Source organism: Salmo salar, chromosome ssa25 (genome assembly GCF_905237065.1).
Source record: "Salmo salar chromosome ssa25, Ssal_v3.1, whole genome shotgun sequence".
In the NCBI taxonomy this organism is placed as follows: Eukaryota; Metazoa; Chordata; class Actinopteri; order Salmoniformes; family Salmonidae; genus Salmo; species Salmo salar.
This window is the reverse complement of record NC_059466.1, coordinates 2,807,988-2,823,197: the sequence shown is the minus strand read 5'-3', so window position 1 is coordinate 2,823,197 and position 15,210 is coordinate 2,807,988. Positions and strand designations below refer to the sequence as shown.

The 15,210-nt window shown below is 40.0% G+C and overlaps 1 protein-coding gene across 1 annotated transcript in view; it reads left to right on the top strand.

The window, feature by feature from the left end:
• The window catches only part of LOC100380858 (E3 ubiquitin-protein ligase MYCBP2), a 356,005-nt gene that overhangs the window by 315,033 nt on the left and 25,762 nt on the right, over nucleotides 1–15,210 (top strand). Inside the window, 7 exon segments of the mRNA XM_045707688.1 lie at nucleotides 3,583–3,866; nucleotides 4,289–4,505; nucleotides 5,139–5,240; nucleotides 8,310–8,438; nucleotides 10,126–10,258; nucleotides 10,559–10,662; nucleotides 14,274–14,462. Coding sequence (XP_045563644.1) covers nucleotides 3,583–3,866; nucleotides 4,289–4,505; nucleotides 5,139–5,240; nucleotides 8,310–8,438; nucleotides 10,126–10,258; nucleotides 10,559–10,662; nucleotides 14,274–14,462 — 1,158 coding nt within the window.

Here is a 15,210-nt window from a genome sequence, read left to right as displayed (position 1 = left end):
AAATATGCAGGTTTTAAAATATATACGTGTGTGTTGATTTTAAGAAAGGCATTGATGTTTATGGTTAGGTACACATTGGTGCAACGACATCGCTTTTTTTTCACGAAAGTGCTTGTTAACCTCTATGGGCAAGGTGGGACGTCACCGTCCCACTCTATTCAACAGCCAGTGGAATAGCAATTTAAATTTTTTAAACATACGACTATTTTACACCATTTTAAAGACAAGACTCTCGTTAATCTAACCAGTTTGTCCGATTTCAAAAAGGCTTTACAGCGAAAGCAAAACATTAGATTATGTCAGGAGAGTACCCTGCCAAAAATAATCACACAGCCATTTTCAAAGCAAGCATATATGTCACAAAAACCAAAACCACAGCTAAATGCAGCACTAACCTTTGATGATCTTCATCAGATGACACTCCTAGGACATTATGTTATACAATACATGCATGTTTTGTTCAATCAAGTTCATATTTATATCAAAAAACAGCTTTTTACATTAGCATGTCATGTTCAGAACTAGCATACCCACCGAAAACTTCGGGTGAATTTACAAAATTACTCATGATAAACGTTGCCAAAATACATAATTATTTTAAGAATTATAGATACAGAACTCCTTTATGCAAACGCTATGTCAGATTGTAAAATAGCTTTTCGGCGAAAGCACATTTTGCAATATTCTGAGTAGATAGCTCGGCCATCACAGGCTAGCTAATTTGACACCCACCAAGTTTGGTGCTCACTAAACTCGGAATTACTATTAGAAAAATTTGATTACCTTTGCTGTTCTTCGTCAGAATGCACTCCCAGGACTTCTACTTCAACAACAAATGTTGTTTTGGTGCCAAATAATCCATAGTTATATTCAAATAGCTCCGTTTTGTTTGTGCGTTCAGGTCACTATCCGAAGGGTGACGCGCGAGCGCATTTCTTGACAAAAAAAATCTAAATATTCCATTACCGTACTTAGAAGCATGTCAAACTCTGTTTCAAATCAATTTTTATGCTATTTTTCTCGTAAAATAGCGATAATATTCCAACCGGGCAACGTTGTATTCATTCAAAGGCTGAAAGAAAAAAATTGAGAATTCTCATGAATGCGCTTCTCAGTCTCACTGTCCCCAGGCTGACCACTCACAAACAGAGCTTTTGTACTTTGCCCAGAGACAGCAGACACCCCATTCCACTTTCTGGCGGCTTTAGAGAGCCAATGGGAGCCTTAGAAAGTGTCACGTTACAGCACTGATGCTGTATTTTCGATAGAGATGCAACAGAAGGACAACAAATTGTCAGACAGGGCACTTCCTGTATGGAATCTTCTCAGGTTTTGGCCTGCCATATGAGTTCTGTTATATTCACAGACACCATTCAAACAGTTTTAGTAACTTTAGAGTGTTTTCTATCCAAATATACTAATTATATGCATATTCTCGTTTCTGGGCAAGAGTAGTAACCAGTTTAAATCGGTATGTTTTTTTTATCCGGCCGTGCAAATACTGCCCCCTAGCCCAGACAGGTTAATATATTAACACATAATAGTTATTTATATACATATGTTATATGACAGTGCATTCGGAAAGTATTCAGACTGCTTGACTTTTCCACATTTTGTTACATTACAGCCTTATTCTAAAATTGATAAAATTGTTGTTTTTTCCCTCATCAATCTACACACAACTCCCCATAATGTCAAAGCAAAAACTTGATTGGAGTCCACTTGTGGTAAATTCAGTTGATTGGAAATTGTTTGGGAAGGCACACACCAGTCTATATAAGGTCCCACAGTTGACAGTGCATGGCAGAGCAAAAACCAAGCCATGAGGTTGAAGCAATTGTCCGTAGAGCTTCGAGACCGGATTGTGTCGAGGCACTGATCTGGGGAAGGGTACCAAAAAAAGTCTGCAGCATTGAAGGTCCCCAAGAACACAGTGGCCTCCATCATTCTTAAATGGAAGAGGTTTGGAACCACCAAGACTCTTACTAGAGCTGGCCGCCCGGCCAAACTGAGCAATTGGGGGAGAAGGGCCTTGTTCAGGGAGGTGACCAAGAACCAGATGGTTACTCTGTCAAAGCTGTAGAATTCCTTTGTGGAGATGGGAGAACCTTCCAGAAGGACAACCATCTCTGCAGCACTCCACCAATCAGACGTATATGATAGAGTGGCCAGACGGATGCCACTCCTTCATAAAAGGCCTTGTCGTTTGCCAAAAAGCTTGTCGTTTGCCAAAAGGCACCAGCATGAGAAACAAGATTCTCTGGGCTGATGAAACCAATATTGAACGATTTGGCCTGAATGCCAACTGTCACGTCTGGAGGAAACCTGGCACTACTGTGAAGCATGGTGGCAGCATCATGCTGTGGGTATGTTTTTCAGCGGCAGGGACTGGGAGACTAGTCAGGATCGAGGGAACGATGAACAGAGCAAAGTACAGAGAAACCTGTTTAGCTTTGTCATTATGTTGTATTGTATTTCGATTTTAAGGGGGGGGGACGATTTAATCCGTTTTGGAATAAGGCTGTAGTAACAAAACGTGTAAAAAGTGAAGAGGTCTGAATTCTTTCCGAATGCACTGTATACACTCAGCATTCCTACTCAATAAAGAACCGTTGGGTGCTGGTCCAGTCTGGTTTCCTGAATCATGACAATCTTAAAGACATATCAACATATCTGGTTAAAACCTGCGTATGTGCTATCAGTATTAGTCATATACAATTGTATTAGTTGCAAAAGTGGTAGAACTTTGGTCATAAAGTGAGTATCTTCCAAAACTGATATTAACAAGATTTAAAGATTCTAGGGGTACATAAGTTTTTTGAGGGATTTAGATTTTAACTTGCCGACATGTCAATGGCTGCCAGCACCAGAATAACCAACCTTCAGCACTTTTTCTTTACAGACAGCAGCGCTAATTGAGGCATTAGCACACAGCGTCTCCGGACTCATTTGATTGACATAATTTGAGACAACGAATAAGACAACAAATGAGAGGATCTCTATGAAAGCACCATTCTATCGGACAACTGCATTAAAAATGTCACATTAATTCAAATTCGTAAAATAGAACCACTGATTTGATCCATGTCGTCAACGAACATCGTCGCTAATGTTATATATATTATAAGAACGAGATATGTTTGTTATTAACACCTGATTTTTTTCCCCCCCAATTTCAAACATCCTTACATTCATGAGCTAACGTTAACATCACAAACAACTGTCATTAAAAATATGGAAATGCTCAGAGCTTGAGATTCTTGACCAATCAAGTTTGCGTTGTCATGTGGCATCACCCGTTTGCTATGCCATTGTTCACGCGGACGGTGGCTGTTTGGGATATTTCAAGTCAAGAGGAACACACAACGGTAGGCTATTAGCGAATATAACTCACTCCCAACTCTTTTTGCTTCAGTAATGGCGGAGGAAAAACTAGGCGAAATCAGTGAATTCAGTCCCCCTATAACATCAGTAAAGCCAAAGAAAATCTCTGCATGATGTACAGTATATCACTCCAACCGTTTGATAACATTGACCACATGGCTATCCATTCTCATCCTTCACCTGTCCCCTTTCTCCCAGGTGACCTCTCTCCTCCGTCGTGTCCTCCCCGAGGTGACGCCTGTGCGCCTGGCCAGCATCATCGGCGTCAAGGCCCTGCCACCTGCTGATATCAGTGACATCATTCACTCGACCGAGAAGGGTGACTGGAACAAGCTGGGCATCCTGGACATGTTCCTGGGCTGCATCGCCAAGGCACTCACCGTGCAGCTCAAGGCCAAGGGGACCACCATTTCCGGCACGGCGGGCATGGCGGCAGGCAAAGGCGTTACCACTGTCACACTGCCCATGATATTCAACTCCAGGTGAGACCACAACTTTGAGATGTACTTGGGTGACGGTGGTGTTCATTCAGCATGAAATTGAAGGAAATTGTTTAAACAGTTTTTTTTTTTTTTTAATGAGTGACATGGGAAGGAACTATGACTATGTGGGCTTGTCCAATCAAAAAAAGCTTGTTTTTCTTTTCCGTTGCTAGACGTTTTGCGGTGTTGTGCCCTAACGACCCTGGTACTATAAAGGTAGCCCACCTGGATGGGTTATCTCTCAAAAACAATACATGACTTCATCAACATGCATTTTAAGATATTCTCAAACCAATTCTCATTTGTGGTTGTTTGTATATTGTCTTATCACATGTGATTTCTCCTTGTTTTGCTGATCATATCTCTAGTATTATGTCCGGTACTGAACACATTGGTCGAACACTGCCTCTCTCCATGTGCAGCTACATTCGCCGGGGAGAGAGTCACTGGTGGATGAAGGGATCCACTCCCCCTCAGATCGCTGAGATTATCATCAAGCTGGTCAAAGACATGGCTGCCGGACACCTGTCGGACGCCTGGTCTCGGGTGACAAAGAACGCCATTGCTGAGACCATTATCGCCCTCACCAAGATGGAGGAGGAGCATCGCTCGCCAGTCCGCTGCATCGCCACCACCCGGGTACGGCTGTTTTCATATCACACTACCGCGTGTGTGTGTGTGTATGTATGTAACACGTGTGTGTGTGTAGCAGACCTTGGTTGAAATATTATTTAAATTACTGTCACATACATTTCGAAGTAAGTATTTATATTTGCCTGTGTGTATATATGTGTGTAATATATATAATTTTTAAATACAGTAGTTGAATATTGGAATATGTTTGGAAATACACTTGGAAAGTATTGGCATGTATTTGAAATTTTCAAATCAAATAAATACTACCATGCATTTGAACCTAGGAGTATTTGAAATAATGCATTTGTAAATAAGTATTTGAAAATATTTTCAAATAGTAAAACATTATAGTAGGACATTATCATTTATAGGACATTATTTTAAAATACTTTCAAATATTTCGGCCACATTATTTGAAAATAATCAATACACAGAAAGTAAGTAGCTATAACAAATAATTTAAATACACATGTATTTGAACCCAGGTCTGGCGTGTGGGTGAAGTATTTGTATGAACTGCGCTCTGTGTGTGTGTGACAGATGTTTGTCTGTACACATATGTTAGGTTAGTGTGTTTGAGTACATTTCTTGGGATATTCTCCTTTATCATCTCTGTCCTCTCTCTCTGTACTGTAGTTGTGGCTGGCCCTGGCCTCTCTGTGTGTGTTGGACCAGGATCATGTGGACAGGCTGTCCTCGGGCCGCTGGATGGGCAAAGATGGACAGCAGAAACAGATGGTAACTTGTCCATATTGGCCTCAAAGAACATGTGCACTTTAGCAAAGCAATATAGAGTCAAGACTTTGCATTGTAACTTGTAACCAATACAATCAGAGGCTGTTTTCAATTGTAACCTGTTGAGATAATGCATTAATTAATGGACTGTATTTATAGCACTCAAAAGCGAATTCCTTACAAATGCGATAATTTCTACATTTCCATTCATAGGACTATATGGTAAATCAATTTTAATTCAATCACTTTTTGACAGCATCCCTTTTGATTTAAACAAAACTTCCATACATGTTTGCTCATGGAAGTAGGACCTGAATGCCAAAACTTTCACAAGATAAAGGTGTTCAGTTGAACTGTTTTTGCATACCCCCCATACCATGAGACATCCATGTCTTCATCACTGGAAAATATAAACTATTTGCGTATTCCTTAAAAATAAATTGCATATGTTGTAGCTTAGACCTTATTTCACATCATCTGAGGTTTTAGTGTTGTGCTCTTGAATATAGGGTGAGTGTAATTTCAATCATAGGAATAGGATTCATAGAATGGATCCCTTCAGACCACTGCAGTTTAGCTGGTACACCATTGAAATGTAATTTAAATGTTAACTTCTAATTACTATCACAATGATGACCGCAGGTCCATCCACCTTAACATGTAAACTTAAATGGTCGTACCTATTCTGTTATGTATATTTATGATTTCAATAGGTTTCCTATAGATGATTGACCTTAATTTAAAATAACATATATTCCCATTCAAGTCAACAGTCTTTATGGTACCATTTAAAAGTTTACTTAAAATGTTATTCCCATTTTAGCACAATTATGAGCCAAAACATGATACACACCCTGTGTTCAAGAACATGTCTCAACAGATGGCGGGCATAACACAAAAACGTTAAGATGTAAAATAGGGTCTAAGCTACAATATATGTGAAGATAAAAAAAAATCAGAGTTTATTTTTTTGTCATTGTTGTTCGGAAACCACTTCCCGCAAGTCGCCACCACCCCCACCCTGTCCGTTGGTTGAGCATGCTGAACTGCCATATGTACGCGCGCCCAGTTGCGCCTTTTCTCCAGTTGCCCGGTCGAGTGTGTATAGCTAGCTACAGTTGAAGTCAGAAGTTTACATACACTTAGGTTGGAGTCATTAAAACTAATTTTTCAACACTCCACAAATTTCTTGTTAACAAGCTAGAGTTTTGGCATGTCAGTCAGGACATCTACTTTGTGCATGACACAAGTAATTTTTTCAACAATTGTTTACAGACAGATTATTTCACTTATAATTCATTGTATCACAATTCCAGTGGGTCAGAAGTTTACGTACACTAAGTTGACTGTGCCTTTAAACAGCTTGGAAAATTCCAGAAAATGTCATGGCTTTAGAAGCTTCTGATAGGCTAATTGACATCATTTGAGTCAATTGGAGGTGTACCTGAGGATGTATTTCAAGGCCTACCTTCAAACTCAGTGCCTCTTTGCTTGACATCATGGGAAAATCAAAAGAAATCAGCCAATTGCAACTGCACATGGGGACAAAGATCATACTTTTTGGAGAAATGTTCTCTGGTCGATGAAACAAAAATAGAACTGTTTGGCCATAATCACCATCGTTATGTTTGGAAGAAAAAGGGGGATGCTTGCAAGCTGAAGAACACCATCCCAACCGTGAAGCACGGGGGTGGCAGCATCATGTTGTGGGGGTGCTTTGCTGCAGGAGGGACTGGTGACATCATGAGGTAGGAAAATTATGTGGACATATTGAAACAACATCTCAAAACATCAGTCAGGAAGTTAAAGTTTGATCGCAAATGGGTTTTCCAAATGGACAATGACCCCAAGCATGCTTCCAAAGTTGTGTCAAAATGGCTTAAGGACAACAAAGTCAAGGTATTGGTGTGGCCATCACAAAGCCCTGACCTCAATGCTATAGAAATGTGTGGGCAGAACTGAAAAAGCGAGTGCGAGCAAAGAGGCCTACAAACCTGACTCAGTTACACCAGCTCTGTCAGGAGGAATGGGCCAAAATTCACTCAACTTATTGTGAGAATCTTGTGGAAGGCTACCTGAAACGTTTGACCCAAGTTAAACAATTTAAAGGCAATGCTACCAAATACTAATTGTGTGTATGGAAACTTCTGACCCACTGGGAATGTGATGAAAGAAATTAAAGCTGAAATAAATAATTCTCTCTACTATTATTGTGACATTTCACATTCTTAAAATAAAGCGGTGATCCTAACTGACCTAAGACAGGGAATTTTTACTAGGATTAAATGTCAGGAATCGTGAAAAACTGAGTTTAAATGTATTTGGCTACGGTGTATGTAAACTTCCGACTTCAACTGGCTATTTTTATGTTATCCAGAGCGTTGGTGACTGTAACTGTGCTGCTGGCAACAATATAATTATGCGTGAGTGCTCTGAAATTGGAGTAGATAGCCAGAGCGAATTTACCAGCTATGTCTATTGACAGTTGTCGCAGTACCATCATGAACATTCTACTGAAATGGTTACTTGCATAGTGGAGTCTTTTGTTTAGACGTGTAGCTAGTTAGCTAAACAATGAGCCTTAATCCCAGCTCATAACGTTACTACCTTGCTTGAATCTGCAGGTTGCTAACCAACCAGGTTCAATGTTAGCTAGCTAACATTAGGCTATAACTAGCAATGCAAATGGCTCTGAGATACGAATAATATTACTACACAGATCATACACGTAATGTCAGCTAGCGAGCCAGCCAGCTAACGTTAGCTAGCTAACAGTACACTTGAACTTGAAATGAAATCCCATTTCTGTGGCTAAACCAACTAGGCTCGTAATGTAACAATTTTATTTGTGTTTACAGATGGCATGAAAGTTCACATGTTCCAGAAGGCATTTCTGCCAAATGGCTTTCTTGTGAAATAGTGATGGGTGACATACGCCTAGTTTCCTTAAACTAGTCACAAATTCAAGCTGGGAGTGCCCTTTTTTTGTTGCGCTTGCCCCCTGAAAGGTCTGTGCACAGCCCTGCCGAGGTGTTCAGGTCATAACCGAAAGTCTCGTGCTCCCATCCACAGCCCATGTGCGATAACCATGACGACAGCGAGACTGCAGCCATCATCCTGTGTAACATGTGTGGTAACCTGTGTACCGACTGTGACCGCTTCCTCCACCTGCACCGACGCACACGCTCCCATCAGAGACAGGTCAGTAGTACCCACATTCACCTGTAGGTGGCAATCTGCTCCCAGTCATTCCATTGCCTTCAGAAAGTATTCTCACCCCTTGACTTTTTCCACATTTTGTGTTAGACTGAATTTAAAATGTGATAAATTAAATAACAAGAATGTCACTGGCCTACACACAATACCCCATAATGTCAAAGTGGAATTATGTTTTTCGAAATCTTTACAAATTACTTAAAAATGAAAAGCAGAAATTTCTTCAGTCAATAAGTATTCAGCCCTTTGTTCTGGCAAGCCTTTGTAATGGCAAGTCTAAATAAGTTCCGGATTAAAACAAGTCACATAATAAGTTGCATAGATTCACTCTGTGTGCAATAATAGTGTTTAACATGACTTTTGAACAACTACCTTAGCTCTGTACCCCACACATACAGTTATCTGTAAGGTCCCTCAGTCGAGCTATGAATTTCGAACACAGATTCAACCACAAAGACCAGGGATGTTTTCTAATGCCTCGCAAATAAGTGCACCTATTGGTAGATGGGTAAAAATAAAAAAGCAGACATTGAATGAGCATGATGAAGTTAATAATTACACTTTAGATGTTGTATCAATACACCCTGTCACAACAAAGATTCAGGCGTCCTTAATAATACTGAAAAACATTTTTTTTTAATCCTGAATACAAATCCAGTACTACACGTTACTGAGTACCACTCGATATTTTCAAGCATAGTGGTGGCTGCATCATGTTCTAGGTTTGCTTGTAATCGTTAAGGACTGGGGAGTTTTTCCAGGATAAAAAATAAATGGAATAGAGCTAAGAACAGGCAAAATCCTAGAAGAAAACCTGCTTCAGTCGGCTTTCCACCAGACACCGGGAGATTAATTCACCTTTCAGCAGAACAATATCCTAAAACACAATACCAAATCTACACTGGAGTCACTTACCAAGAAGACAGTGAATGTTCCTGAATGGCCGAGTTACTGTTTTGACTTAAATCTACTTAAAAATCTATGGCAAGACCTGGAAATGGTTTTCTATCAATGATCAACAACCAATTTGTGAAAGCCTGAAGAATTTTGAACAGAATAATTGGCAAATGTTGGACAATCCAGGTGTGGAAAGCTCTTAGAGACTTACCCAGAAAGACCCAAAGCCGTAATCACTGCCAAAGATGCTTATACAAAGTATTGACTCAGGGGTGTGAATACTTATGTAAATTAGATTTCTGTTTTTCATTTTCAATAAATTAGCAACATTTTCGAAAATCATGTATTCACTATGTCATTATTGTGTATATAAATCTGTTTAGGACTTTTTTAATTCAGGCTATAACACAAAATGTGGCACTAGAATGGGAGCCTGTCAAAATGTCATTCTTCTTTCCCCCTTTTTACCACCTGCAATAATGTGTATACCCTAATTTGTGAAGACCTGACCACTTGTAAATGTTAGATGTTTGACACAAAATACAACCTAAAATGATTCTTCCACCTACATTGGCTATAGTAATTTACAAGACAGTTTTTGGATATGCATTTAGCTTATTAAGGTATTTGTTAGTCAAGCTGTGTATTTTCAATAGTACCAATCATTCTGAAAATGTCTAACACCCTACAATCCAATTCATATTACAACAGTATCCCTTTCTGACAGGAATATAATTAAACATGGCGGTAACCCTAGTCTGCTGTTTCTCTCCAGGTGTTTAAGGAGGAGGAGGAGGCAATCAAAGTGGACCTCCACGAGGGCTGTGGGAGGACAAAGCTCTTCTGGCTCATGGCTCTGGCCGACTCTAAGACCATGAAGGCCATGGTGGAGTTCAGGGAGCACACAGGTAACAGACCCTGTCCAGACCCTTTCTGGCCCTGTCCAGAAACAACCCCTAGCTTACCATTACCCCCTAGAAACTTGTGTAGATCTGAGAGGGACTGAATATGGTTACATTTCCACCTAGCCTATTAGAAGGTAAAGTGGAGCTACTACTTGTTGCTTATACCTTTCTAATTCTTTATGATCATAAAACAACGCCGGCTGTCATGACTGTTGATATCTGCCATGTGATGTTAATGACAGGGATGTGTATGCCTTATGATCCTTTTGTTGTGCATAGCTAATGCTCTGCCTCTGTGTGCAGGGAAACCAGCCTCCAGCAGCTCAGACGCCTGTAGGTTCTGTGGCACCAGGAACGGCACCGAGCTCTCGGCCGTGGGCAGTGTCTGCTCTGACCCAGACTGCCAGGTACCAACCACTCACAACATACGTCATAATGATCATAGTTCTGAATTGCATTGATAAAGCTCTTTTCATATTCAAGTGTTCAGAGAGCTAAACTTACTTAGTCCAGTAACTTGATCATAGTAACATATTGGATCTACAGTTGAAGTCGGAAGTTTACATACACTTAGGTTGGAATCATTAAAACTCCATTAACACTCCAGAAATGTCTTGTTAACAAACTATAGTTTTGGCAAGCCGGTTAGGACATCTACTTTGTGCATGACACAAGTAATTTTTCCAACAATTTATTACAGACAGATTATTTCACTTATAATTCACTATCACAATTCCAGTGGGTCAGAAGTTTACATACACTAAGTTGACTGTGTCTTTAAACAGCTTGGAAGATTCCAGAAAATGTAATGGCTTTAGAAGCTTCTGATAGGCTAATTGACATCATTTGAGTCAATTGGAGGTGTACCTGTGGTTGTATTTCAAGGCCTACCTTCAAACTCAGTGCCTCTTTGCTTGACATCATGGGAAAATCAAAAGAAATCAGCTAAGACCTCAGAAAATAAATTGTAGACCTCCACAAGTCTGGTTCATCCTTGGGAGCAATTTCCAAATGCCTGAAGGTACCACGTTCATCTGTTCAAACAATGGTACGCAAGTTACAAACACCATGGGACCACGCATCCGTCATACCACTCAGGAAGGAGATGCGTTCTGTCTCCTAGAGATGAACGTACTTTGGTGCGAAAATTGCAAATCAATCCCAGAATAACAGCAAAGGACCTTGTGAAGATGCTGGAGGAAACATGGATCAAAAGTATCTATATCCACAGTAAAATGAGTCCTATATCGACATAACCTGAAAGGCTGCTCAGCAAGGAAGAAGCCACTGCTCCAAAACCATATAAAAAGCCAGACTACAGTTCGCAACTGCACATGGGGACAAAGATCATACTTTTTGGAGAAATATCCTCTGGTCTTATGAAACTGTTTGGCCATAATGACCATTGTCATGTTTGGAGGAAAAAGGGGGAGGCTTGCAAGCCAAAGAATACCATCCCAACCCGTGAAGCATGGGGGTGGCAGCATCATGGGGGTGTTTTGCTGCAGGAGTGACTGGTGCACTTCACAAAATAGATGGAATCATGAGGTTGGACAATTATGTGGATATATTGAAGCAACATCTCAAGACATCAGTCAGGAAGTTAAAGTTTGGTCGCAAATGGGTCTTCCAAAGTCTTGGCAAAATGGCTTAAGGACAACAAAATCTATGTATTGGAGTGGCCATCACAAAGCCCTGACTTCAATCCTATTGAACAATTGTGGGCATAACTGAAAAGGTGTGTGCGAGCAAGGAGGCCTACAAACCTGACTCAGTTACACCAGCTCTGTCAGGAGTAATGGGCCAAAGTTCACCCAACTTATTGTGGGAAGCTTGTGGAAGGATACCTGAAACGTTTGACCCAAGTTAAACAATTTAAAGGCAATGCTAACAAATACTAATTGAGTGTATGTAAACTTCTGACCCACTGGGAATGTGATGAAAGAAATAAAAGCTGAAATAAGCCATTCTCTCTACTTTTATTCTGACATTTCACATTCTTAAAATAAAGCGGTGATCCTAACTGACCCAAGACAGGGAATTTTTACTAGGATTAAATGTCAGGAATTGTGAAAAACTGAGTTTAAATGTATTTGGCTAAGGTGTATGTAAACTTCCGACTTCAACTGTATATAGCTAGCTCTTTCAAAGTGTTCAAAACGCGTAGGCCATACAAATTGAATGTTTAACTGATACATTTTATGGAAAAGTGAGACGAGTGGGGAAAAAATAAGGGGGAAAAGTGAATATACTATAACGGCCTTAGTTCAACACTTAGCAACCTAATATTTTTATTTATTTAACTAGGCAAGTCGGTTAAGAACTAATTCTTATTTTACAATGACAGTCTACCCCTGCCAAACGCTGTGCAAATTGTGCGCTGACCTATGGGTCTCCCGATCACGGCCATTTGTGATACAGCCCGGGATCGAACCAGGGTCTGTAGTGACGCCTCTAGCACTGAGATGCAGTGCCTTAGACCGCTTGCCACTCAGGAGATGTTAGCCTCTGGGGAGGCTAAAAGAGGCATAGTTCAGCCATAATCTGAGCAGAACTTGTATGTCTCTTTATTGGAAGCTTGAGGACATTCTTTATTAACTATAATCTTGCAATTTTTCATTTTACAACTTTTCACATTTCAGATATTTATTTGTATTTTACGTTTGAGAAAAGTGAAAAATAGCATCCTTTAAAACTTCTTTGGGCTTGGGGGCAGTATTTTGACGTCTGGATGACAAGCGTACCCAAAGTAAACTGCCTGTTACTCCGGCCCAGATGCTAGGATATGCATATAATTGGTAGATTTGGATAGAAAACAATCTAAAGTTTCCAGAACTGTTAAAATGATGTCTGTGAGTATAACAGAACTGATATGGCAGGCGAAAACCTGAGGAAAATCCATCCAGGAAGTGGGATTTTTTTTGATGTGGGTGGTTTTCAATTGAATGCCTATTGAGTATCTAATGGGTTAGGACCCAGATTGCAGTTCCTATTGCTTCCACTAGATGTCAACCGTCTTTAGACATTGTTTCAGGCTTGTTTTCTGAAAAATGAATAAGAATAAGAAAGAGACCTTTCTGTCAGTGGACTGTAGAATCATGCAGTACTGGTTTGCGCGCGTGACCGAGTGCGCGGCCTTCGTTGTTTTTCCTTTCTATTGAATACGCTATTGTCCGGTTGAAATATTATTGATTATTTAGACAATTGACAACCTGAGGATTAATTATAAACATCGTTTGACATGTTTCAACGAACTTTACCGGTACTATTGGGATGTATTCGTCTGCATGTTTTGACCGCCTTTGAACCAGTGGATTACTGAACAAAATGTGCCAATAAAACAGAGTTTTTGGGATATAACGAGGGACTTTATCGAACAAAACAAACATTTATTGTGTAGCTGGGACTCTTGTGACTGCAACCAGATGAAGATCTTCAAAGGTAAGTGATTAATTTTATTGCTATTTGTATGCTTTCACGTAAAGCCTTATTGAAATCTGACAAAGCGGCTGGATTAACAAGAAGTTAATCTTTAAACCGATATTTAACACATGTATTTTTATGAATGTTTATTATGACTATTTCTGTATTTTGAGTTTGGCGCTCTGCAATTTCACGCGCCAGACAGGTTAAATATTACATTTGTATGGCCTTAGCTTACATCATCCGCCACTATTATGAAAAACCCAACTCGGTAATAATGATTATAGTAATGGATTTTCAACTGTCTAAACTTACCTTACCTGCCACCAGTGGGAGACACCCAACTCAACTTGGCTTATTAGGCTTGGAGTCCATTCAATATATGGACATTGAAATTCTATTTATTTTAAATTGTACAGTTCATGAATTGAATTCCAAGTCACTCTCTAAATTGATAGATTTGAAATCGATTTGACCTCGACTCTGCTGTACAGTATTGCACTGCAAAGGGTGTTGCTATTTTAAACACACTTTGAACAAAGTTGGATTTGATTAGATGTAAAAAGCATAATATGACCCTCCGTGTCCTATGTAGGAGTATGCCAAGCTGGCGTGCAGTAAGACGCACGCGTGCGGCCACCCCTGTGGCGGGGTGAAGAATGAGGAGAGCTGCCTGCCCTGTCTGCATGGCTGCGACAAGAGCACAGGCTGCCTGAAACAGGACGCCGACGACATGTGCATGATCTGCTTCACAGAGGCGCTCTCTGCCGCTCCCGCTGTCCAGGTATACTATACTATACTGTACACAGAATTAAATACAATATACTATTATTTATTAATATTATATTGTATCTCTATGATACTCTGACTTGCTTGAATCAGACGGTAACTCACCTGGGTTCAATTAGTATCCGTTTTCTTTCGTGTGTGTGTGTATATATATATATATGTCTGTGTATTTTTATGAATGTTTATTATGACTATTTCTGTATTTTGAGTTTGGCGCTCTGCAATTTCACCAGATGTTGTCGAGGTATACATATACATACAGTCGTGGCCAAAAGTTTTGAGAATGACGCAAATATTAATTTCCACAAAGTTTGCTACTTCAGTGTCTTTAGATATTTTTGTCAGATGTTACAATGGAATACTGAAGTATAATTACAAGCATTTCATAAGTGTCAAAGGCTTTTATTGACAATTACATGAAGTTGATGCAAAGAGTCAATATTTGCATTGTTGACCATTCTTTTTCAAGACCTCTGCAATCTGCCCTGGCATGCTGTCAAATAACTTCTGGGCCACATCCTGACTGATGGCAGCCCATTCTTACATAATCAATGCTTGGAGTTTGTCAGAATTTGTGGGTTTTTGTTTATCCACCCGCCTCTTGAGAATTGACCACAAATTCTCAATGGGATTAAGGTCTGGGGAGTTTCCTGGCCATGGACCCAAAATATCGATGTTTTGTTCCCCGAGCCACTTAGTTATCACTTTTGCCTTATGGCAAGGTCCTCGATCATACTGGAAAA